Source organism: Chiloscyllium plagiosum, chromosome 25 (assembly GCF_004010195.1).
Source record: "Chiloscyllium plagiosum isolate BGI_BamShark_2017 chromosome 25, ASM401019v2, whole genome shotgun sequence".
Taxonomy (NCBI): Eukaryota; Metazoa; Chordata; class Chondrichthyes; order Orectolobiformes; family Hemiscylliidae; genus Chiloscyllium; species Chiloscyllium plagiosum.
This window is the reverse complement of record NC_057734.1, coordinates 38,743,536-38,769,798: the sequence shown is the minus strand read 5'-3', so window position 1 is coordinate 38,769,798 and position 26,263 is coordinate 38,743,536. Positions and strand designations below refer to the sequence as shown.

The window sequence follows — 26,263 nt, the reverse complement described above, 5'->3', positions numbered from 1 at the left end:
GTACCAGTGTTTACCTGGAGGGGTGGAGGTCTTTTCAACATTGTTGACTGCCTTTCTAAGACCCAGAGTGCACAGAGGAACATGCAGACAGCGGGGGTATTTTTTCGTAAGACCTAGGCATTCCAGGTGCAAAGATGTTGTGGTGGCCATGAAGGGGGTATCTGAGAGACAAGTGCTGTGCTTGATTTTTGAAACAAAAAAATTCTTTTGAGACAGGCAGGATAGATTGATCTAGCCTCTTTTCAGTCATGCACCTTCCAATTTAATATCTTAGGAGATAGAAAAGATAAAGACTTGTAAATGCAATGGATGCTTGCTCTCCGGTGCAATTGTTTTCGGTGTAGACAAGAACTTTCAAATTTGAAGCTTCTCTGCTGGCTCATACTGGGGGCCAGGAAAAGTCCCTGGGCTTGTTGGCAATTGGTCCTGGTGCCGCAGACTGGAGAGGGGAAATCTCAGTGAAGGTGCTCTCCCAGTTCCCCATCTTCTCAGCTGTGCTGATAAGCTCCAAATGTCGATGATAGATAAGGACTGTGCCTGTGAAGCCATTTCAAACATTCAGCTGGGATGTCACCAACTCATTGCCCATGGGTAAGCTCACTGGGTGCCATTAAAAGTGAGCTACCAAGGATGGACCAGCTCCTGGAGACTGTACCTTCGCATCGGCCTGTTTTAGAAGAGGTGCAGAGACAATTAGTGGCAATCGGATGCTCTTCAGAGAGAACGCAGTGGGCTGAATAGCCTGCTTCCACACTGTAGGGATTCTGAACTCTGACTTTTCTTTTATTCTTCAATGGGATGAGGGGTCAAGCCCAGCATTTTCACTGTCCATCTCGACCTGCCCTTGAGGAGGTGGCGGCAATGAGCTGCTTTCACCAAAACAATGGCAGCCCTGAGCTGCACTCAGGATGATTGATTTTCAACAAATACAGTTCGGTTTGGGAGCTCACTGAACGCAGGGATAGACAAACAGACATGCTCCTGTTTATCACAGAGTAGCAAGGAAAGAATATTTCTAACAAGGAACACTAAAGGAAAAAGAAAGACTTTCCTTAGAGTTAATGGAATATTACTAAAACATAGTCAGTGTCGTAATGGAAGGAACACAGCAGCAAAATAGCACACTGCCAGCCCGCAACCCGCAATGTGATGCAGACCGGATTATTTGTTTACAGATAAGAGTTTGGGGAATAAATATCCTGGACCAATGAGAATTCCCTTACTCTTGTTTTTGAATAGAACTGTTGGGTTTTTCATGCCCACTGATGGAGCAGAGGGAGCTTTGGGTTAACATCTCAACCGAAGGATGGCAGCTTCAACTGTGTCGCATTCCCTCAGCACTACACCAGATTACAGCTTGGGATCTTGAAGAGGTTTCAGGGATCTTGCCTGCCAGCTAGAGAGCTGGCAAAAACCTGCACTCCCTCCTTTTGGGGAAGAACTACCTGCATCTCAAGTCAATGAGACAGTGGTGAGGCCACCACGGGCACCTTGAATCAAGACGCCGGGAGCGGAAGTCTCTGCTAACCAATCAAAGGCTGGACCCTCTTCTACTGAACGGCACTACAAGCCTTTAATGGAGGCACACCCTCCTTGCCTCTCGCCCCCTAGAGGTGACAAGCTGGTGACACAGTTTCAGTTTTTGTGCTGCGAAAGGCTCACCCCTGCAGCTGGGTTAACTCCAGCGTGGGCTCATTAAATGGCAAGAAGGTCAACCATAGACTGCCGTGCCCAGAATGTCCTGCTGGAAGGTAAAGAGTTGAGATACTCCCATCATCCTGCCAAACGATACACCCATCCCACCTCCATGCTCAGCACCAGCAAGAATATTCTGTCCGAAATGCTCAGGTATCTGGTGTGGAGCTAAAGGTTTCTGATATAGAGCCACACACTGAGCCAAGAATGACACGACTGAAAATCACTGTCAATCAGGTTTAAAGAGAAAGCTGGCTTTATGTGCTAAGATTCAGTGCAATTTAACTGGCCTGGTTTACCAAGCGACTCATTAAAAGAGGAAAAACTATATTCCTTGCTCCTGACTGATGTAGCTTATGAGAGAATTCTTGCTCCAACCGAAAATATGTCAAAGACGTCGGTAAAGGGGTGAATAAACAAGGGTGAATTTGGATCAAAAATTAAAGTTTGAAATGCCCGGCAGTTGGCTCCACTGATATTAAGGGAAATGCAAATAGAATTACATTGATCTCTCCAGCATCAGCGCACAGTATATCTACACGTGAAGACCTCCCGTGAATATGTTACTTTAAGGGGTTGCAATAAACAAAGTATGAAAGGGATAGGGTTCAAGCAATAACTATAACAGGATAGGGATAGTGTTACAACACTTCATAGAAGGGTTACATTTTATAGATTTGTAGAAATAATGCATATTTATATAGAAATATATATTTAGAACACATTTGGGTCCTTAATATATGCTTTACAGCAAATACATTCCTTTTCAAATGCAAAACTGGGCAAGTTCAGAAATGTCATCTGAATTCAATGATCAAACTGGGGCTTTAAACCCATCCATCACTGTAGTTTTTTTCAAGAAAACATCGGTGACTGCACTTGTGCGTCTTTAATAGATCTGTTCCCTGAAAACACTCTGCAGATATGATCTCCTGCTGAGGCCTATCTTCCTCTCCTTCACCTTGCACTTCCAGCATCTTGTCTTGCTCAGTGCGACCTCTACTCATCCTCCCATGCTCAATTCAACAGGGCCACACACGGTGAGGAGCAACCAGTTTGTAAGAAATATGGAGATCAGCAAGGAGTCCTTGAGCACTGAGCACATGGGCTCCCTGTGTGGCTTTCTAACTTGACTCACAACGAATGAGAGTTGTCACAAAATATAAACATTGCTTTTCAGCAATTATTGCCACTAACAGTATCACAGACCAGAAAGAGGCCATTGCTCTGTATTTGTCCTAGTCTCCCTGCTCAACTCCCTCCAATGCTTTCCTCCTTCAGGTATTTATAGAATTTCTCTTTGAAGATGAAGATTTAATCTGTTTCCACTGGATTTTCAAGCAGCACTTTCCAAATCCCAACTGCTCAGTAAGTAAGCTTTCTCTCCTCTCACTTTCAATCAGAGTACTCTGGTACAATAGAGGAATTGGAAACAGTTTCTATTTACACCAGCTCAACTTGCACTGTGCAAAGTAAGGTTTGAACCAGCCCAACGCTAAACCAATACAAGCCCCGACAAGTGTAAAGTTGGATGAGGCGGCAGAACAGATGACAGAAGGCAGGAGTTCGGAAATCCACTAAAATCACAACAAAAGTAAAGGAATCGATATCAAAGAGTGGTGGAAATAATGGATAGCTCGTGCATTCTCACAGCGATGTGGAATATTCAAGTCAGAGGTGAGAGGCTTCTGACTTTCGCAGAGGAATGCCTTGGAGCCCCCATTTCTGACTTGCTGCCCATTTAAACCCGTACATGGGTGGGGAATTGGACACTGCAATCTTCCAACTATGCTCCTGGCATGTGACCAGACCCAACATGTCACATTAAGCAGGAGACAAAACAGCTTTTATTTTGGTCTTGCTGTTAATGCGGAAACTAGGTGACTTGCCTACAAGCCCCTTGAATATGTTTACTCTGCAAAATCTGGCACTTCTCTCCTGAATTGTGGACTGTGTGGATCGCTGGGAATCTATGGGAATTTAGGGAACTGGAGCCAAAGTGTTTAAATAAAGGTAAGATACAGATTAACCATGATCACATTGAAAGACAGAACAGGCTTGAGGAGTCTAAGGGCCTTTGACAATTCCTTTAACCTTGTAATTATGCCTTTATTATTACTGGCAAACTGAAGTACACGCTGAGGTGATGCATACTTTTGAATGTGCACCATTCCTTTGGATAAAAGGCCTTGAATAAAACCTATCCTCCTTTTACAATCCTTCAATATAGTTCTGCATTTTCAAAGACGTGTACGATTTTTATTTTATCTCAATAACAGAATTCTTTGACCATGGGGCCATTCACAAGATAACAGGGAAGAGTGGGGTGACAGTGGAATTCAAAAGCCCCACAGAGGGGCACTGTAGCAGTTGATTGACGCTAATCTGTTCCATAGGTTGTTGGGTCTTCAATGGTAACAGTAACTTGGGGGATGTACCTCTGTGTGTTTTATACTCTTGAGAATATCATTCCATGAAAAGAATAATACATGTTCTTACTAGGGTTTGGATGTGCTTAAATTGACTGGTGCCTTTAAAGGCCACAATGTTCCTGAAAACAGGGGCATGCTGAAAACAGGTTTGAAGATTGTAAGTTCCCAGTTTCAGATCAGTAAAACAAGCTCTGCAATAATTAGCTTCCTTTCCCCTTTTGACACCTTGCAGAACAACAGACTCCCATGTTTTCATTCTATTCTTTGTGTAACACATAAAATAATCCGACACAATGGGTGCATACGGTATTTTCTATTTCAAAGCCAGCAATCAGGGTGTCTACCAGGACACACTACATTCTTAGATGTTACGCTAAACAAACTAACCTTGGCAATAAAGAAGCTAAAGATTGGCACTAGCTACAGCGTAGCGACCTTCAGAGATGAAAACTAAATGTCCTTCGAAAGTTCCAAACAGGCTAAGATGTCTGAAGGTGATTCTTTATAAACTAAGGCTTTGCAAAATTACCCAAACATTTAAAAAGACAAAAACCTGCTCCTAATGATTTCATCGGAATGCTGCTGAGGCTAAAACAGTTAAACTATGAAGCCAGGTTGCATTGGCAAGCCTTGTAGTCCTTTGAATGCAAAATGCAGGCGCAGTTATGTATCAGAGACTCAGGCTGAGGCTCCTCACTTGATTAAAGGAGTTTATAAGATAGAGAGTTCAGGGACTCCAGAAGAAGGGATTACTCTTAACGATTGGAGCTAGGCTGTTCAAGGTTAAAGATTCCTGTTGAAGGGCTTTTGCTTGAAAAATCGATTTTCCTGCTCCTCGGATGCTGCCTGACCTGCTGTGCTTTTCCAGCACCACTCTGATCTAGACCCTGATTTCCAGCATCTGCAGTCCTCACTTTTGCCTGTTCAAGGGTAAAGTCAGAAAATGCTTCAATATGCAAACGGTAGTGAAAATCTGTAACCCCGTTTCCCCAAAACGTTACTGGTGCAATTCAGGATTTTTAAAAAAATGTATTTTTGGGAGATTTTTCCGAGACAAAGTTATTGAGGGTTATGGGATGAAGTCAGGTAAACGGAGTTAAGATTCAGGTCACCATGACCTGACTGAATGTCAAGGCAGAAGTGGGTACTGCAGATTAGAGTCAAAATTAGAGCGGTGCTGGAAAAGCACAGCAGGTCAGGCAGCATCCGAGGGCAGGAAAATCGACGTTTCAGGCAGAAGTCCTTCACCAGGAATGTTGAGGCAGACCTGAGGCTCCTGGGCCTTAAAAATCAACAAAGTTTCCAATTTGAACTCTAGCTTTTACTGCCTTGGTATTTGCCACCCATTTGGAAGTGGTCACAAGAAGTTTCTTGGGGAAGATGGGTTCAGTTTACATTGCTCCTCGACAGTCACCTCCTGTAAGTGAGTTTTGCAGCTCCACACTTAAAATATCTCAAAATCAAACCCAACACAAATGATAAGAAAGGTTTGAGAAAACACAAGAAATTGTGGGTTAAAAGTAAATGTTGCACAAAGTGTCAAAATCGTAGAGTTAGAGCAGAGCTTCCAGAATTAAAAAGCAGAATGAAAAATGGTTGAAGTATTACAAATTGGGTGCAGATCCCCCTGTATGAGTAGTGAAACGTTTATGTTTAAACAGTGAAATATTGTTTTCAATATTTGTTTGTTTGTTTACAATGAAAGATAAAGTCAGGATTAAAGTCAGGGTGCCATGGTGGCTCAGTTATTAGCACTGCTGCCTTAAAGTGCCAGGGACCCTGGTTCAATTCTGTGAGTGACTGTCTGTGTGGAGTTTGCACATTGTCCCAGTGTCTGCATGGGTTTCCTCAGGCTGCTCCAGTTTCTTCCTACAGTCCAGGGATGTGCAGGTTAGTTGGAATGGTCGTGCTAAAATTGTCTGCAATGTCCGGAGACATCTAGGCCACGCTAAATGTGGAGTTATAGGGACTGAGTGGGATGCTCTTCAGAAGGTCAGTGCAGACTCAGTGGGCTGAATGGCCTCTTTCTGCACTACAGAGTGATTATGATTACCACGAAACAGAATTTGGAATATTTTGGATCGTGGAGTATTTTACGACAAGTGACTATGCAGAAATTAAAAGACATATATGGAATGTTTGAAAGGATAGTATTGAAAGGATTCAAAGTGAGGACCAAAGAAAAGGATTAAATCAGATAGCTTCAGAGTTAGCAGTGAAACAGGTCAAATGTGACAAAGGGACAGTTCCTCTGTAATTTTCGATGATTCCATGAAATTCTTCCTCTGCTGGTTCTCGTAAAATCACATTGACATTCATATTAGGGGAAACGTTCTTATTGAAACACCTAAGATTCTGAGGAAACTTGGTAGGGTGAATGTTAAAGAATGTTTCCTGTTGTGGAACAGACATGGGGACAAATTTTAAAAATAAGGGGCCTTCCATTTAAGGTGGCGATGAGGAAATTTCTTCACCTTCAGACGGTCATTAATCTATGGAACTCTTCTCCACAGAATGATGGAGGCAAGATCATTGAATGTTCTCAAAGGTGAGTTAGATAGCTTCCTGACTAACAATGTTTGGGGTTGGTAGTATAATAAAGTCAGGCTACAATCAGAGCTGCCATGATCCTATCACATGACACAGCAGAGTAAAGGACCTGAATGGCCTCCGTCTAACTCCAAATAAGAATGCTTATTGAGAAATGAAAATGCTCAGAGATGTAGAACGGGTTTCTGATTTGCTATTACCCACTTCACAATATCGCACAAAGTCTATGTTGACCGGAGCTATATGTCTGTTGTCTGTTTTCATTCTTAGCTCTAAATGGCAAGCCAAAGGCTATACCAGTCAGTCTACACTGAGAATCTATTGCATACCTGGTCAATGGCATCTGGGTTTTCAGATACATCAAAGATGACAGCTGTTGCACCTCTTTGGACTGCCCGCTTAGCCTGCAAAATCAAGAGCAAGATTCCTCAGTACAAAGAAAACAGTTTATTTGCATTAAACACGCAAGCAATATTGCTTTCCCAAGCAAGACCCAGAAGTTAGTATTTCTTTTCTAGGCAAGATATGTCACTTTTCTGGGACTACAGTCTCAGCGGGTAAATAGTACTGCACCTTCCTACCTCCCATCTTTCCCAAGAGGTCCATACATAGATTCATTTTGATTTGTTTAGGTAGATTGTTGGGTAAAATGTGACATGATTTGTCACTGAAGTCATACAAAGTTAGGCTATTTTAAATAGTCTGTAAATGCTGTTTACTTTCACTCTTGTATTACACAATGCACGGTGGCAAAGCTAAGGGAGTGTTCTGCTGGCAGCTCTCCTGAATAGTACTTTGAAGCTGGGTGTCAGGAGGTACATGTTAGTGTAATAGGAGGTACTCTCCAATTCATCTTATCCCTCCTCCCTGGATACATGACACCCTGAGTTCAGTGCTTCCTACACAACCACGTTTACATTTCTGCATTTGCCAGCAGGCAAAAATGGAGAAATGAACCTTAACATTAGGTAATCAAATGAATAATCCTTAAGCATATGACCCTCAACCATTTCTCCAACTTCCTCTGTTACAGGCCAACGTTGGTTTCTGATCCCATGACAATGAATTGTCCTCTGATACATTGTCATCATTAGCCTATGTGTGTCAACAAGATGTGTCGTCGAGGAAACCCAATCATTTCTTCATCCAACACTTACACAGATATGTCTTTGCTTGTGCACTAAAATTTCACGTTTTGGCACGGTTCTGAGAAATGTGCCAAGTCCAAGTGTCGATTAATTTTCTTTACATTGGAAGTCACTAAGCAGGAGTGGAAACCCCTGTTTAACACTCCTTCCTCACACTCCGTACCCACCTCTACCATTTTCCCTTCACAAGCAAAGGATGCGGTGGTCAATGTTGAGAGGTTTTGACCAATCAATTTAGCGATAGGTCCAATGTATGGAACGCAACTCCACACCCCACATTGTGTTTGTAAAGGGAGTGTGGGAGGGAAAATCTCAAGGATCAGCATAGAAATACAGCCAAAGAATAAACCATCTTTTGTGACATCTTTTGCTCATCAATCAACGGAATTTGTTTCTTTTCCAATTGCTCCAAAATCTGGAAACCATTTCAGTGTGAGGTCTGCACTCCCCTGAACTCTGAACAGAACTGTTTCCTACTATAAAATAACTACCTACTGTGCTGCTGGCCTCAAACAGACTTGTCATCCAGCAGTAAGCATTAGAAAAATTGAGAAAATACCCTGCTTACAGATGATGGCATCACAAGGCTCCGATCATTCTGGGCAGATCAAAATGGGAACACAAGATGACAGAAAGAAAAGTGAAAATGAGGTTTGCTCGAGGTATCATACCACTAACTACTTACACTTGTAACTCAAATACCACCAACCCTTCTAATTCAACACAGAACAGTCACCATGTTATTTTTAAATGCCTGTGGACATGAAATACCACGGCTCCTTCCTGTTCAGATCAAACTATCAGAGGATGTCTCATGATTTGTCTCACCACCTCGCTATTTGTACGTGGAATTTGCACGCGTGCCCAGTTTCCACAGAAAGGTCTTTCAATGCCAGGGGAGTAAATGGAAGGATGGATTCCATTGTGACAAAGCACTATCCCTTTCTTTTTAAGGTTGAGAATGTTATTTTTTTCATATGCATACAGTCTCTGGGCCCATCAATTCCATTTCTTTTGTATTCCATAGAGAGTTCTCCCTTATCTTAGAGTTTAACCAATCTATTAAACTCTCTGGGCTAAGTTATTTTCTTGCCGTTACCTCTCCAAAAGGAAATCAGTGGAATTTCTGATGTACTGTATGTATCCTCCATTTGTTGCAGTCTTTCCCAGCAACCTAGGGAACTTCCAGGGAAATTTGGCCAACTCCATCTGCATAACGCTAGCAGCCCTATAACTAACCAGATGTTCAGATGACCCTTCTTCAAAAATAGGATTTATATATTGCCGATCCACTTTAGGAAGCAGAGTGCATTGCAGGTTCAGCTGGTGGAGGGAAGCAGGCAGCTGAACAAAGTGAGTAACCCTAACCCTAACTCTCACCAAAAATGAGAAATGGACACTATCCAGTCACACTGCTGGCTCCAGCATCAACCAAGAATACATTCATGTTGCTTTACTGTATTGCTGCCAATGACAGGGTAGTCATCAATAAGACTCAACAAAGTAAAACAGAGACACTGAGGTTGCGAAAGGAGCATGTATATGCAAGTTTCTTCCTTTATATATTGCTAAAAATGTGCAAGTTTAAACGGGCAGTCACTTTATCACCCGAAAACCAATTACCATTTATCCACATGCATTAAAGCCAATTACAAAGTTACTGGTAAGAGCTCCTTAAGTGCTCTATTTCTTTTGGGCCAGCACTTACACTCACAGGAATCTTCGATCGTGCTTTATCAAGAAAAACTAAGAGTGTTTCCTTTTTAATCACAAACAGGACTTCGTCTTTTCTTTCTTGTCTACATGTACTTTTGTTTTTGTTGTTCAAACTTCCGATAAAAGCAACTAAGTGCGAAGCACTTAACAGCAGCTTTCGAATTTCAAGTGGAAAGCTTTGGCAGCTGACTTCAAATGTCATTTCAGTATCTCAATGCCATGTTGCTTCCACGTCTTAGAACACTGTGTGGCTGTAAGGAGCGAAATACTTTTGGTCAAACATGACAAAAACCTTGTCAGGTGAAGAGAAATTAAACCAACTAATCCAATTTAATGCAACATTTTTCAACCAATAACTTATTGCTTGTTTTTATTTCCAAAGAAAGGATCTCACATTGGCAACCTGAGGTTGGTTGATTAAAGTACCATTCACTCAGTTATAAGGACTTACAGTAGGAAACATCTTAGTAAATCTGTGAATCTTTACACAGTATGAGTGTTGTCAAGTTGCTGCCTACAGTCATACAGGTTCTCAAGTGTAGCAGGCACACTACATTGACGTTAACTTGACTGATATAAACCATGGGTACTGTAATACTGGGTTTACTAGAGCTCTTGTAGCAGTGAGTCTATCCCGTACATCACTGACTCTAGGAATGAGCATACCCAATTGACTCTAATCTTCCTTAAGGTTCATGACATGTTATGTCTTTGGACATGAGGGTGAAGTGAATAGAGGGATTTTCAGGGCAAAATGATCTAACTGGAACAGATGGGAGATTCCTGCACATTATAAACACTGACATAGACCAGATATCCTGTTGATTCTAAGGAATGTTACACAACACTTGCATCCTTTAGTTTGGACCTTGCAGTCAAAGTTAAATAACCCGCTTCTTAGTGCACTGCCTGTGACATTCAAGCTTAAAACGATGAAGTAGGTCTCCCCTCTATTACTGTTCCTGCTGGAAGCTTCTCCCTGATTCTCCAGAGTGCAAGTTCCCAATCTCAGCCAGGCCATCCCGGGCTCTGGTTGAGCATGTGGATGGAAAGCGGATAGGGGCCATGAAGGCCAGGAAATCCCACTGAGTGAAATGAAAAAATTTAAAATTGTATTTGGAAGAAAGAGTCACCCCCAAGAGCCTGCAGGTCTCTCGGAGTATCGCTATAAAACAAAAGGACTGCGGATGTTGGAAATCTGAAACACCGCCAGAAATTGCTGGACAAACTCAGCAGGTCTGTTGTATTAAAACAGAGTTAACATTTAGGGCCCAGTGATTCATCTTCAGAACAGGACCTGCAATGTTAACTCTGCTTTCTGCTGACAGACCTGCCGAGTTTCTCTGTTGATACAACAGAAACACACTTGAGAATCACAACTATCCTTTCTCTTTACAGAATCTGTACTTCCCTATCACCCCAACTTTTATTCTTGGATTTTTTAATTGCTTTTAAAAAAAAGAAAGGACCATTATAATCTCACTGGCTTTCACTGAAGTCTTCCCCCTTAGAAAAATGATGAGAAAGTAAAATCATGGATGGAACTGGGTGACGGGGTCCCAGGTGGAGCTGGGTGACGGGGTCCCGGGTGGAGCTGGGTGACGGGGTCCCGGGTGGAGCTGGGTGACGGGGTCCCGGATGGAGCTGGGCGACGGGGTCCCTGGATGGAGCTGGGCGACGGGGTCCCTGGATGGAGCTGGGCGACGGGGTTGCGGGTGGAGCTGGGCGACGGGGTCCCGGGTGGAGCTGGGTGACGGGGTCCTGGGTGGAGCTGGGCGACGGGGTCCCGGGTGGAGCTGGGCGACGGGGTCCCGGGTGGAGCTGGGCGACGGGGTCCCGGGTGGAGCTGGGTGACGGTGTCCTGGGTGGAGCTGGACGACGGGGTCCCGGGTGGAGCTGGACGACGGGGTCTCTGGATGGAGCTGGGCGACGGGGTCCCTGGATGGAGCTGAGCGACGGGGTCCCTGGATGGAGGTGTGTGACGGAGTCCTGGGTGGAGCTGGGTGACAGGGTCCTGAGTGGAGCTGGGCGACGGGGTCCCTGGATGGAGCTAGGCGACGGGGTCCCGGGTGGAGCTGGGCGACGGGGTCCCGGGTGGAGCTGGGCGACGGGGTCCCGGGTGGAGCTGGGTGACGGGGTCCCGGGTGGAGCTGGGCGACGGGGTCCCGGGTGGAGCTGGGCGACGGGGTCCTGGGTGGAGCTGGGCAACGGGATCCCTGGGTGGAGCTGGACGACGGGGTCCCTGGATGGAGCTGGGCGACGGGGTCCCATATGGAGGTGCAAGTATCTTTCCCTACAAAGCTTCTGCAGCAGCACTTTATAAAGAGGAGACCTCTTGCCGGGCACTGCAATGGGAGGGAAGGAAAACAGAAACTCCGCAGACTTCCTGGCGTAAGGTGGGAGTCAACACTGTATTTGTGAATGTCAAAGAGCTGGACAATAAGACTGTGTCACTCACAGCTATAGAGGAGTGAATTTATGGATGTTGTGCAGCACTTTGGAACTGTTAACTGAGGCACTGCAGAGCAGCTGCTGTAAACTGTGTTGATTCATTGCAAGGTTTATTTCATTTAAGATTAAATCAAACCAGCGACATTGCTGTTCAACTGAAGACAAGACACTTTATCCCTTCAACTAGCTTGCCTGGTTTATAATATTCCAGAACAAATGCTCTCCTCATCCGTAACTGCTTCAAATTATTTGAATTGTGTTCAAAGGGCTCCCCAACTACATTCTGGACACCCTCCAGTTTTCTCGTTACTCTGTCAGCTCCAACAGAGATATAGGTTTCACCAAAGCAGTCAGCTTTAATGAGGAAGATCGAACGATGAGTCAATGTGAACCGAAGGCACATCACAACTGAGTACGATACCAAATATATCCAAGTGAGGAAGGCGTCTTCTAGGGAGGGGATAGGCCAATCGTGGTTAACCAAGGAAGTTAAGTACAGCATTAAATTGAAAAGAAAATACAATGTTGCAAAGTTTAATGGTATGTCAGATGATTGGGGAAGTTTTAAAAGGCAACAAAAAATGATTGAAAAAAAGGTTAAAAACTGGCAAGTAATATATAAATAGGTGGTAAGAGCTTCTTTGAAATACAAAAAGGAAAAGTGAGGCCAAAGTAAACATGAGTCTTCTTAGGGAATAAGGTAGATGAAAATAATAATAGGAAACTAGGAAATGGCGCAGGAGTTGAATAAATACTTTGCCTCAGTCATCATGGCAGGGCACATTAATAGTGTTCCAAAAATACTAAATAATCAAGCAGCCCAAGGTGGAGGGGGGACAGAGTAGACGATAAACATAAGAACTATCTCGAGAGAAAAAGCTCGAGGGAAACTACTGGGTGTCAAAGGCTGACAAGTCCCCTGTAGCTGATGGGATGCATGCTAGGATTTTAAAAGTAGCAGCTATAGAGAGATAATGGATGGAATAGTAGTAATCTTCCAAGAATCCATTGATACAGGAGAAGTCTAGAAGGATTGGAAAACTGTCAATGTAATACGCTTAGTCCAAAAGGGAGGGAAAAAGAACACGAATAACTATAGATCAGTTAACAACATGTTACAATCTATTACAAAGCAACTAAAATAACAATGCATTTAAAATACATTATATCATCACAAAGCATGGCTCCATCAGGATATCATGCCTGATAAGTTTATTAGAGCTCTTGCAGGAAGTAACAGGCAGCATAGATAAAGAGGAAGCAGTAGATGTATCTGGTTTTCCAAAAAGACATTCAATAAGGAACTGCACATAAGGCTCTTTAACAATCTGAGAGCCCACGGTATTGGGTAATATATTGGCCTAGATAGAGGTTTGGTCAACTAATAGTAGGCAGAGAGTTGGCAAAGGGAATTTTTTCAGGATGATAACCTGTGACTAGTGGAGTGCCGCAGGGACCAGTGCTAGGGCCACACTTATTTACAATGTATATCAATGAATTGGATGAGGGAAGCGAATGCACTGTTGTCAGGTTTGCGGGTGATACAAAAAACTGGTGGGAAATCATTTGTCAGCATGACAACAGAGGGATATACAAAACTTGAGTAAGTGGGCAAAAATATAGCAGATGGGATATAATGTGGGAAAATGTGAGGTCATGCTCTTTGGCAAGAAGAGTTGAGAAGCAGAGTATTATTTAAAATGGAGGTTTGCTGCAGAATTCTGCAACAGGAAGGGATTTAGAAGTCCCCATGCAAAAATCTCAAAAAAAGCTAGCATAAAAGTTCAGGGAAGGCAAATGGAATGTTGGCCTATATTTCAAAAGGAATGGGCTATAAAAGTTGGGAGATTTCACTCAACTTTACAAGACACTAGTCAGACCATAACCGGGACACAGTGAAGAGTTTTAGTTCCCTTTTCTATTGAAAGATATACTGGCACTGCAGGCAGTCCAAAGTAGGTTCACTTGTTGATCCCAGATAGGGTGGGATCTTCTACTGAGGAAAAGTTGAGGTATCTTGAGAGCCTGGCCTCATTGGAATTTAGATGAGCAAGAAGAGGAAACTTTATCAAAACATACACGATTCTTCAGGGCTTTACAGGATCGACGTGGAGTGGCGACAGACCAGAAGAATGGGGGTGAAGTGCAACCAAGAATTCAAGAGCTGCCCCTTAATAAAATTACTGAAGGTGGGGGCTGTGCTGCAAATGAAAAAAAAATCGAAACGGAAACAGAGTCAGTCTCTCAGCAAGATTCAGGTGGGAGACTGAAAGAAACCAAAATTTCAGGGCCAGCAAGGAGGCCTTCGAGGTCTTTACAAAGCAATAGTTCCTCAGCCAGGATGAATAAGCGTGGCCAACTAATCAGTCATACCTCGCGGAGCGCTGAACGTTGACTGTTCTCACCAGCCTGCAGTTTCCAGCTCATTCACCTGAACACCCTGGAAGTGATAATTGACAGGTGCTTCAGAGGAATTCCTATAGCTTCCTGTTTCGATGTTCGCTGGCTTTCCCAATATGCAAACCATTCAGTCGAGCAAAAGTTCAAACTCATAATTCGGTTTAAATTCTTCACAGCTCGAATAATCCAAAAGAAAATTCCACAGAAGACCTCCTGTCTTGACTATGTTCTAGCAAAACTGACGTCAAAACAATACAGGGGTTTAGTATTGTGAGACGAAGCAAGGGACACATAACCTGACCTGTTTACAACATAGTGAAGTCATTCAGCCACTGCTTTCTTCCCAACGCTCCATCATTTTAATATTTACCGACATTTCCTTTAAAAGATGAACTAGTTTTAACCTTCAGCCAAAGCATTCCGTGGCCAAACAACTCTGCCTCAAGACATTTCCTTCACTTTGCTCTGTGCGTTATTTTCAATTTTAAATGGTTGTCGTTCAACACTGACTGATGAACATGAGGAAATAGTTGTACCCCATATCCACCCCCATTAAAATGCTTTTTGATTTTGATAGCCTTTGATTGAGAACATCAAGATTAGGATCAGGTGTAGTCCATGCAGAATCACAGAATCCCAACAATGTGGAAGCAGGCCATTCAGCCCGTCGAATCCACACTGACCCTGCAAAGAGCATCCTGGCCAGACCCAATCCTCTACTGTATTCCTGTAACCCTGTGTTTCCCATGGCCAATCCATCTAACCTGCACATCAATGGGGTAAGGGAGGAAATCCACGCAGACACAGGGAGAATGCACAAACTCCACGCAGACAGTCGCCCAAGGGTGGAATCAAACCTGGCCCCTGGCACTGTGAGGCAGCAGCACTAACCATCCAACCCTATTACCCCCACTGTACCTGCTCCAGGAGGAAACCGCCCCAGTGCCTCAAGCCTCCTGATGACAGAGGTCTCCGTTCCTGGTGTCATTCTGCTGAATGGGACAGTGGTAGAGGAGGTCTCCCTGCAAAGAGTGACTTCTCCTATCAGAAAAACTGTCCTCCTGGCTCACCAGGGGAACACAGATAAATTCCCCCAGGCCCCACCTCAAGTTGCTAATCGGAGGCCGCTAATTCGTCAGCTAGGTGTTCTCATCTCCCAGCAGGGTCATGGGGGATCTGATGTGACAGACAACAGGCAAGAGAAAACAGAAAGGCAAGCCAATACCAGCTGGGTCACTCGATTATGAAAACAAAAGACACGCAAATCGACAACACAACTTCCAAAATGGGGCGGCATGGTGGCTCAGTGGTTAGCACTGCTACCTCACAGCGCCAAGGACCTGGGTTCGATTCCAGCCATTGCACATTCACCCGGTGTCTGTGTAGGTTTCCTCTGGGTGCTCTGATTTCCTCCCACAGTCCAAAGATGTGCAGGTCAGGTGAATTGGCCATGCTAAACTGCCCCTAGAGTTAGATGCATTAGTCAGAGGGAAATGGGTCTGAGTGGGTTGCTCTTCGGAGGGTCGGTGTGGACTTGTTGGGCTGAAGGGCCTATTTCCACACTGTAGGGAATCTAATCTAAAATGACACGGGGCCTCATACCGAAAGGCTATGGAAGCCCCTTTCTCCATCCCCTTGCACTCCCCCACCTACACATATTAACAAGGTTCTCGGGTGGGAGGGCTAAATAAACCATCCGACTTCACATCACTGGAACCTTGCAATCTCAACCAATGGGGAGAACTTGAGGACTGCAGGTGCTGGGGATCAGAGTCTAGAGTGTGGTGCTGGAAAAGTACAGCCGGTCAGGCAGCATCCCAGGAGGAGAGTCGACATTTATGCTCGAAACGTTGATTCTCCTGCTTCTCGGATGCTGCCTGACCGGCTGTGCTTTTCCAGCAGCAATCTCAACCGATTCCAGGATTTGTTTTGTCCTTTAAGGCAGGTGCTGCAATCAGAAACAGAGATACTTTCATTTTTGCCATCGCGGGTGCTTCAAATCCAAATGGGTTTGCAGTAAAACAAATCAGATTTGTTGAATCCTTCCCCCCCACCCCCCCCCCCCGAGGGGTGGGAGGAAAATGCTGGCAAAGAGAGTGAAACATATGGTGCAGTTTGCTAACTGTCCAGCAGGTGACACTCTTTGCCCTCTTATAACTGATTAAACTACAACAATGGAACATTGGTACAGAAACTGTCTTCCCCAACAAAGTTAAAAATCACACAACACCAGGTTACAGTCCAACAGGCACTCGCCTTCAGAGCGCTGCTCCTTCATCAGGTGGTTATGCCCATAGTGCCTGATGAATCACCTGATGAAGGAGCGGCGCTCCGAAAGCTAGTGCCTGTTGGACTGTAACCTGGTGTTGTCTGATTTTTAACTTTGTACACCCCAGTCCAACACCGGCACCTCCACATCATGACTACTTCCCCAACACAGTATCTGCCGCTAACTGCCAATGTGTGAGGTCAGCAATCCTTATATGTTTGTTACATTCTGAAATCCCTTTCCCATCACAAGTTTCACCTCACAGTACAATAATTATTAGAATTGGATACTGTACGGATTTAAGAACTGGCATTGTTGAATTGTGCACAAATCTTGAAAAAGTCTTTGGACACATTTTTGCTGAAATAACATATAGAGTCATGCATCTGATTTGGTAATTTTTTTTATTCACTCACATGATCATGGACATTGCTGGCTGGGCCACAATTTATTGCCCATTCCTAGCTGCCCTTCGATGGTGGTGAGCTGCCCTCTTGAACTGCTGCAGCCCACATGCTGTCGACAGACCCACGAGGCCATTAGGACGTGACATGAACAGACACTATAATGCTGCTGTTCTGGTGATCTGTCACTATGATAATTATGCTAGCTCTGGGAACATAAGGATAAGATGTGGATCACAGAGTTCTGAAGAATTCGATGAACTTTTACCATAGCACTTTTTTATTAAAGTATGTATATGTACATTACTATCCCAGGCAGTCACATGGCTGTGCTCAAGCAAAGCAATTCGAGTGTACCACAGTTAGCTTCCCTCAGCATGTCATGCTGCAAGGGGAGTCAGTAAGACGGAGACTGACAGCTTTACACCATCAGGGTCACATACCATGCCCCAGAGACAACATCATGAGCATGTTTGTTAAAAGCACATTGCTGTGTCATGGTCTCGCTGCAGATGTACAAGATGAAGGTCCAGGATTTTGATCCAGTGACACTGAAAGGAAGGTGACATTGTTCTAAGTCTGGATGGTGAGAAAATCTGGGATGTACGTCAGAGCTGGAGGAGCCCACAATTCCTTAAGTGGGGAAGATAAAACAACAGGAAAGGAGTGTGTGAGAGAATATGCCTCTGTTTATGCAGTCGCCTGTCTTAGTTTTTGGGACAAGGAGTTGGGAACAGATGCTTCGAACCTGCTCCACCATTGAATAAGATAGTGGTGGTCTGAACTCCACTTGCCCCTTGACACACTCCCCAACCCCAGACTCCCTGGTCTGAATGGCCCAGCCTCTTTCCTTTTCTGGGCCAGGGGAACTAATATGTGTTGTTCTCTGAGACTTTACATCCGCAGAGCTTTCCAGCAGGAGGCTGAAGTATTTCGCAGTGCGGACAGTCCGAGCACTGCCAAGGGGTGAAACTGGAGATGAGCGAGGGTGGAACCACCAAGCCGGGATCTGTGGCTGTGCTCATTCATCAACTCCCATCACTTCAAATAACTGACTGAAACCAAAAAACGTCCGACTTTATGAGGTTTCAAAGGAGAAGAGTAGTAGTTCAGGAAGAAAAAAAACAGATAGGGAAGGGCAAGGCCATGATAGGATTTGAAACAGAAGGCTTTGAACTGGGAGCTCCAGCGAAACCAAAATTGAGACAAAATGGCTAATATCTCCTGTTCTAAATAATTCTGACCTATTAAACACTCCTAGGAGAAATCCTGATGAAGGGCTTATGCCCGAAAGTAGATTCTCCTCCCCCTCCGATGCTGCCTGACCTGCTGTGCTTTTCCACTACCACACTCTCGACCCATTAAATACTCTCGCACAGCCAGGCCTTCAGAAATACACTGACACTGTCAGCCATCTATTACAAGAGGTGTCATCATAAAGTTAACTGCATAGCCTTGTTTTGAAAACTATTAACGGGAATCCTGAAATGTTTGACAAACCTCCTTCCTACAGTGAAGGAGATACCCTGGTTTTACCACAGTGACTGGCGGGCTTGTGCTTAGGGAAGATCGTTCTGGTAGCACTATTCCGACCCCACTTATCCCATCTCCCATACCTTGTGGCAGATAGAGTTTAATTCAGATAAATGCGAGGTGCTGCATTTTGGGAAAGTAAATCTAAGCAGGACTTATTCACTTAATGGTAAGGTCCTAGGGAGTGTTGCTGAACAAAGAGATCTTGGAGTGCAGATTCATAGCTCCTTGAAAGTGGAGTCACAGGTAGATAGGATAGTGAAGGCGGCGTTTGGTATGCTTTCCTTTATTGGTCAGAGTATTGAGTACAGGAGTTGGGAGGTCAAGTTGCGGCTGTACAGGACATTGGTTAGGCCTCTGTTGGAATACTGCGTGCAATTCTGGTCTCCTTCCTAACGGAAAGATGTTGTGACACTTGAAAGGGTTCAGAAAAGATTTACAAGGATGTTGCCAGGGTTGGAGGAGCTACAGGGAGAGGCTGAACAAGCTGGGGCTGTTTTCCCTGGAACGTCGGAGGCTGAGGGGTGACCTTATAGAGGTTTACAAAATTATGAGGGGCACGGATAGGATAAATAGACAAAGTCTTTTCCCTGGGGTGGGGGAGTCCAGAACTAGAGGGCATAGGTTTAGGGTGAGAGGGGAAAGATATAAAAGAGACCTAAGGGGCAACGTTTTCACGCAGAGGGTGGTACGTGTATGGAATGTGTTGCCAGAGGAAGTGGTGGAGTCTAGTACAATTGCAACATTTAAGAGGCATTTGGATGGGTCTATGAATAGGAAGTGTTTGGAGGGATATGGGCCGGGTGCTGGCAGGTGGGACTAAATTTGATTGGGATATCTGGTTGGCATGAATGGGTTGGACTGAAGGGTCTGTTTCCGTGCTGTACATCTCTATGACTAACACAGGTATCCCCCTCTATCCAAAAGTAGAGCATTCCTATGAAACCTTTCGTAAGCCGAAATGGCAGAGAGCAAAGAAGCATTAATTTATATGGAAAATTTTCGCCTTGCTTCATCAAAGCAAAATCCTCTTCGGATTTCTTTCAGTTAGCAGAAACAGGTACTAATGTAGGAGTTTGGTAAAAGTGAAGTGGTGTAAAGTGAACTTTCGAATAGCGGGGGATACCTGTGCATGGAAGTATACAGAGGCATCTTTTTTAAATTCGCTCTCAAGTTTTGAGGATTTTTTTTTCTCGGCTTACTCCGAACAATCAAGTGAAAAATTCAGGACAATCTGGGGAGGGTTTGCAACTCATCGCGATGAGTTCAAATATAAAAACGCTGCCGATGATTTCTCCAGGTTTCAAACATGAAGCCTCTCAAACTGCTGAGGATATTTGTTTTCCCCAGTTGGGTTATTTTTCCTGCGCTCCTTAAAAACTTTGATCATCAACTTCCTGATCAAAAAGAGAGAGGGAGAGAGAGAGAGGAAGGAGGTTTCGTCACTGAAGCGTTGCCACTGCAGGCCAGTGAGCACAGACTAACATTGCTGTAGCCTTTGATGTCTGAAAACCCTGTTAATAATTAATGGCTTTAAGTGAAGGCCTGAAAGATTCTCCAGGGGGACAATCCCCCTGGTGGCCAGGGCTTGCCCGAGTGAAAACGTTGTGTATTTGTGGGGGATGGGTGATGGAGGGGAGTCAGCTACTCCCTTCAGGCATGTCCCAGGCCACCCAATGCTTCAGGTCTTCCATCCGCGAGTTCTGAAAGAATGAGCACCTCAAGTCTTTAATTTTCGCCGTTTCTACTACCTGCCTTTAATTACAGAACTGTTTCCCGCAGGTGCGCCAAACCTGGTAGTGGGAAACATGTAGCATTAACTCTTTGTTGTGTCACAGTGTAAAGGCTAACTCAGCATCAAAGGACTGTACAGAAGGGGACCGTTTCGGTTTTTTACCCCTGACAGGAAAGCCAATGTGTGGTTATCCACATCGTGAAAGGCAACACAAACGTTTTGGCCGATTTCCGGCAATTCTTTTTTGTATTGATAATCACGGCCACAGTCCGAATGGCTTTGAAAACTGCTGTTGCTGTTTACCTATCAGGTAGCTGTGACTCGGTCTGTGGTACGCTTGCCTCCCACTCTAGAGACTTGAGAGTATAAGTACATGAGAACCAGGAGTAGGAGACCCTTTGAGACCACTCCGCCATTCGATAAGATCATGGCTGATCTTCTTGTGGCCTCAGCTCCACTTACCCACCCTCTCACCATCACCCTTAATTCCTTTACAGTTCAAAAATCTGTCTTTGCCTTAAAAACATTGAATGAGGTCGCCCCAGCTATATCACTGGGCAGGGAATTCCACAGATTCACAACCTTTTGGGTGAAGAGGTTCCTCCCCAGCTCAGTCCTAAATCTGCTCCCTCCTTATTTTGAGGCTTATGTCCCCTAGTTCCAGTTTTGCCCTCCAGTGGAAGCAACACCCTTGCTTTTATTTTATCTGTTCCCTTCATAATTTTATATGTTTCTGTAAGATTACCCCCCCCCACCCCCAATTCTTCTAAATTCCACTGAGCATAGTCCCAGTCTACTCAATATCTCCTCCTAAACCAACCCTCTCAATGCTGGAATCAACCTCCTCTGCACCAAATCAAGGCTGAATCTCTAGCGCTGAATTGAGCTTTTAGCCCTTTTAACAGTAGATTAGATTATCTACAGTGTGGAAACAGGCCATTCGGCCCAACCAGTCCACACCGACCCTCCGAAGGGCAACCCACCCAGACGCATTTCCCTCTGAATAATGCACCTAACACTACGGGTAATTTAGCACGGCCAATTCACCTGACCTGCGCATCTTTGAACTGTGGGAGGAAACCGGAGCATCCGGTGGAAACCCACGCAGACACGGGGAGAATGTGCAAACTCCACACAGACAGTCACCCGAGGTGGGAATCGAACCCGGGGCCCCGCTGCTATGAGGCAGCAGTGCTAACCACTGAGCCAAGTAAGCGGTCATTGCAGGAGAATTATGACTTGTGTCATTTAAGAGCAATAAGGAAGATCTGCTATTGGAAGAGCCAGTGCACAGTGGCTATGCTACACACAGTATGTGGTTTCTCATTTCCAGTTAGGCCTTTTGTTCCTTTCTCTGGTTTCATTATTTGCACAACCTCAAAAGAAGTTAAAGAGGGGGCATTACATTGGAACTAATTTACGACCAAAGTTTATACTTTCCTGGTGCAGCACAAATTGCTTCCACCTGCGGGCCACTTGCGGTTTTCACTGAACGTTACCTTCTCAAGAATTTATTCATGCCTCAAACATCCAGAACGGGAGCTGGGGAGGAGAAGGGAGGTTGCTTTAGGGAGCAATGATTCTGTTTTGCAGCAGCCTCAAACCTTCGCCAGCGATGATGGGAAGGCCACAGCAAAGTGAGGAGCACGTTGCCTGACAACCAGGCCTGGTCGCAGATGGCGGACAGCATCTTTATGCTGAATCGTGCATCTTCCAATGCCACTAGTCCCAGTGAGGTTGCTTAATATACAACAAGAGATCTGAATCCTGTTCACACTGTGGGCTTCTCTCGCATCGGTTTCCTATGTGCCCCATAGGCACTGGGAGATCTCCATCTCTGCACCTCACAAGTGGCTATACAAAATGCACAAGATTAGGCAGTCAATGTCTACTCAACTGTTGGGCACCACAACGGATCCTATTTACAACAGACGCTCAGTAAGGAATTGTCTTACAGCATGGTGGGGGATTGAGGGCCGGGATTGTGGTAGCGGGGTGTCAGTGGAGTTTCATTTGGATCATACTCCTGCTTTTCCCCCATCAATTCAGCAGCAGCTGCGGACTGGACTTGCGACCCGTGCTCAGCGTGGCTTTGTGCAGTGCTGTGTATTCAACCTTGAGAGTGCAGGAGGAGCAACAATATTTTTGACGATCTGAAATCCTTTTCACTTTTGTCCATTTCCGCCCCCCCCACCTCAACTGTGGACCGAGAGGACGGGCAGGAGAGTTGGTTTCCTGCATCTGCCAGTTTCCTGGTAAAGCAGATAATGAGACGTGGTAATGACAGCTACCCAGGGCGATCTGCCCCTGTGCCCTTCCTGTACACTGGGCAAAGCATTTCCAGTGTTGGCATGGCTGAGATGAGTAATTCACCACACAGTGCAGCGTGGTGTCAAAACTGAATTTGTGGGCAGGAATTTCAAAATGGCTGCACTCCCTTCTGTCTGATTCTAAAACTCTTGAAGCTCAACCCTTTGAGGTGAAAGAAACATAGACCCTGGTTTCCTGATGAAGGATGGGCGCTTCCTGAGACAATGAAAATGAGCTTGCTGCTATTCTCCAATTTGTGTCGAGTTGGAAAGACTCAGGCATGTGATCGATCACACGACTGCGTTCCCAGAGTTGTTCACTGCATAATTTTCAATTGAGGTTGTGAAAGAGAAATCTTTCATAACTTTGATTGATTGGGAAATGAAGAAAGCACTGTTGCAAGAGAGGGACCGTGGTGAAATGGCATGGATTGCCTCCGCAATAATGCTGGACTCAAGTACTTTCAGTGAAACAGGCTGTAGTCCATCGTCCTTCTCTCCCCATTGCCCCCGTTCTCCTCAATCAAAAGGGGCCACAAACAACTTGTCTTGCGCCACTGCCCGTTAGGTCAGAAATAGTTGACTATCAAGAAAGAAATTCTAGGAGAGAGGGGGGAGGGTGAACCAGTAACCATTGAAGAGGTCAAAGGGACCATGTGCACCCGAATACTTTCTACAAAGAGAGTAGTTTATAAATCTGCTTCAAAAAGATGACTTCAACACTATCTTTCATTCTAAAGGTTACAGCAGACCCACATGCTTGCTTGGAAGACTTGTGCTTTTGACTTTAGCTAATTTTAGCCCCCCATAGACATATCCAGCTTTCAGTTAAGCTGCTCTACGTGGTGGTCTGGAAAGCACTTGCTTTGCAATCGAGAAACGCACGGCACTTTTAACCATGAAACTTCAGAACAAGTGCCTTTAAGTCCTGCTGTTAGGGCATTTGGGACTGTCTGTAGTCCTGAGTCCTCTTATATAACCATTTAAAGGTGTAGTATCCTCACTGAGTCTGGGTTTTGTTTTTCAGCACTGTGTTTGTAACTGAGAGGTGTGTAATATTCAAGTCCATCTCATCAACAGTTAATTTTCAACTAAAAAGAGTTTTAAACACCTGACTGTAGTTACAGTGCCAATGGAATAGGTCTATCCTATCACTTTTCCTAATGTGCCCACATGCACCAACATCCACTCCATCATCACGCCTACTAAACACTGGCACTTAATAGCTAAATATTCTTCAGCCAGCACCAGTGTCCCTTTTCCATATCACCTTGCCATGCAAGGGCAGGTGATGAAACATCTGATCTGACTCCCTCCTCACTGTCCAAGGGCCCAAAACACTCCTACCAGTTGAAACTATAATATACTTGAAGTTTTTTCGGTTTAATATTCTATATTTGCTGAGTCCAACATGGCCTCCTCTAATAAACACAGACCAGGTGACCACTTTGCAGAACGTCTCCATTCTGTCCACAAGCCTGGTCGGGAGTTTCCCGTGGCCACCCATTTTGATTCTCCACCTCACCAAGACTGACATCTCTCCCCTCGGCCTGCTGCACTGCTCCATTGAGGCTCCATATAAGCTTCAGGAACAGGCCTCACCTTTCAGTCCAGCATTTTGCAGCCAACTGGACTCAAGAGCTCACCATCTACAGAAGGTAAACTGTATCCAGTTCACTGCCTGTTTCTTTTGGCTATATTCTCACCATGTCTTCAGCTTCTGCCCCCATCTCCACTCTTTTTGGCCCAAGAAGGGTAATATTGGAGCATGGATAGGATAAATAGACAAGGTCTTTTCCCTGGGGTGGGGAGTCCAGAACTAGAGGGCATAGGTTTATGGCGAGAGGGGAAAGATATAAAAAGGGACCGAAGGGGCAACTTTTTCATATAGAGAGTGGTATGTGTATGGAATGAGCTCCCAGAGGAAGTGGAGGAGGCTGGTACAATTACAACATTTAAAAGGCATCTGGATGGGTACCTGAATAGGAAGGGTTTAGAAGGATATGGGCCAAGTGCTGGCAAATGGGACTAGATTAGGTTGGGACATCTGGTCGGCATGGATGAGTTGGACTGAAGGGTCTGTTTCCGTGCTATACATCGCTCTGATTCTATGATCTCTTCTGTCTTCCATCCAATCACACACCTCCCTTTTGTCCTTATCCTGTTCCACCTCTTGTTTAAAACCTATTCCAGCTCTAACATTTCCCAGTCCAGGCGAAAGGTCACAGGCCTGACCCCGTTTCTCTCTTTGTCTGTCTACAGATGCTACCTGACGTGCTGCAGTCTAGTGCTTTGCTGCACCACTGGAGGTGCTGCCATTTAGGTAGGCCTTAAACAAAGGCCTGGAATTTCCCTGTAGGCTTCCAACTTCCCACCATCAAATCCAGAACAGGGGGAAGTGGTCGCACTGCGTGAGCAACAGGCTCCTGCTGGGATTTTACTGTCAAATAAGAGCTAGAAGGTGGCAGATGGGTTAACCTGGAAAGCACCAATGGGAGCAAGGAGTTAAAGCGAGCGAGATGGTGCCTCAAAATGACCCTTTTGAGTTGTACAGGACAGGACACTCTGCCCATTGGCCTGTGCTGAGTGAGTAGCAGAGGCCTCGAAGCTTACCCTCCACCAGTTATGGCTGGAAGGCTACCCCCACGGGCCTGGAAGCTGTCTGGAAAATTCCAACAGGCCTCATCAAGATGTCAACGCAACATGCCACCAATGGGCTACCATCCCTGCTCTGTGAAAACAGTCTGGCCTGGTGGGGAGACCCACAGCAACTGGCAACAACATTCATGAGGCCTGCCCGCATCCATGCCTGCCTCAGTGCCGGGCTGGGGGTGGGGTCATCCAGACCCAAGGTCCCATCGGCCTATTCCAATGGGCTTTGCTTTCAGTGTCCCGGGTCCTTAACCACACTCTGTACAGGCAGCACCAATAAAGATTAAGTGACCATTCACCTTACAGGATCTTGAGGCTGCCCGGTTTCCTTATTAACCACGACTCAAACTAATACCTTTCACCCTCAGGGATGCAGGCAGGAAGTCCTACATAAACAAGCCTTCACTGTAACTGGTGACAAAGCTGACTCAGTGGATGAGGCTGGAGATGGAGCAATATTCAATCTGCTTCAGACCCCATTTTGTAGCTGATAGGGACAGGAAAAGAAGTCGGAGGGAAACCAAAATGTTAATCAATTATTGACACTAGTTTCTGTTGGATTGACATGAAACTTTTTTCGGACACTGGATATAGACAGAAGGTCACATGCAGATTTCTCAAGTGCTCACCATCAGTCACCTTCAAGCCTGACTCCTAGCCAAGCAATGCTAAGGCCATTCTGGTTTTCGGGTTTGATGTGCTCCATCACATCGACTACTTTTTAAACCAGATCCTATCTCCCTGCGTACCCCGCTCGAAACTGCACACCATGGAGTCATGTGACCTTTGCTCTTCAAAACAGAGGAGCTGCAGCTGCAGATGCCCGGGCTCCTGGTCAGAAACTCAAACAGTGAGCCAGATCCTTCTCAATGGCTGACGGATCTATTAGTGAAAAGTTCAAACGTGTACAAACCAGCATGTGTGTGTGAGTGAGAGAGAGAGAGAGAGAGAGTGAGAGAGAGAGAGAGA

At 45.1% G+C, this 26,263-nt stretch overlaps 1 protein-coding gene across 3 annotated transcripts in view; it reads right to left on the bottom strand.

Moving 5' to 3' along the window:
• The window catches only part of znrf3 (zinc and ring finger 3), a 238,809-nt gene that overhangs the window by 45,801 nt on the left and 166,745 nt on the right, over positions 1 to 26,263 (bottom strand). For all 3 annotated transcript variants that reach the window (XM_043715903.1, XM_043715904.1, XM_043715906.1), the window contains exon 3: positions 7,007 to 7,081. In XM_043715903.1, the coding sequence (XP_043571838.1) occupies positions 7,007 to 7,081 (75 nt within the window). The remainder of the gene's footprint in view (positions 1 to 7,006; positions 7,082 to 26,263) is intronic.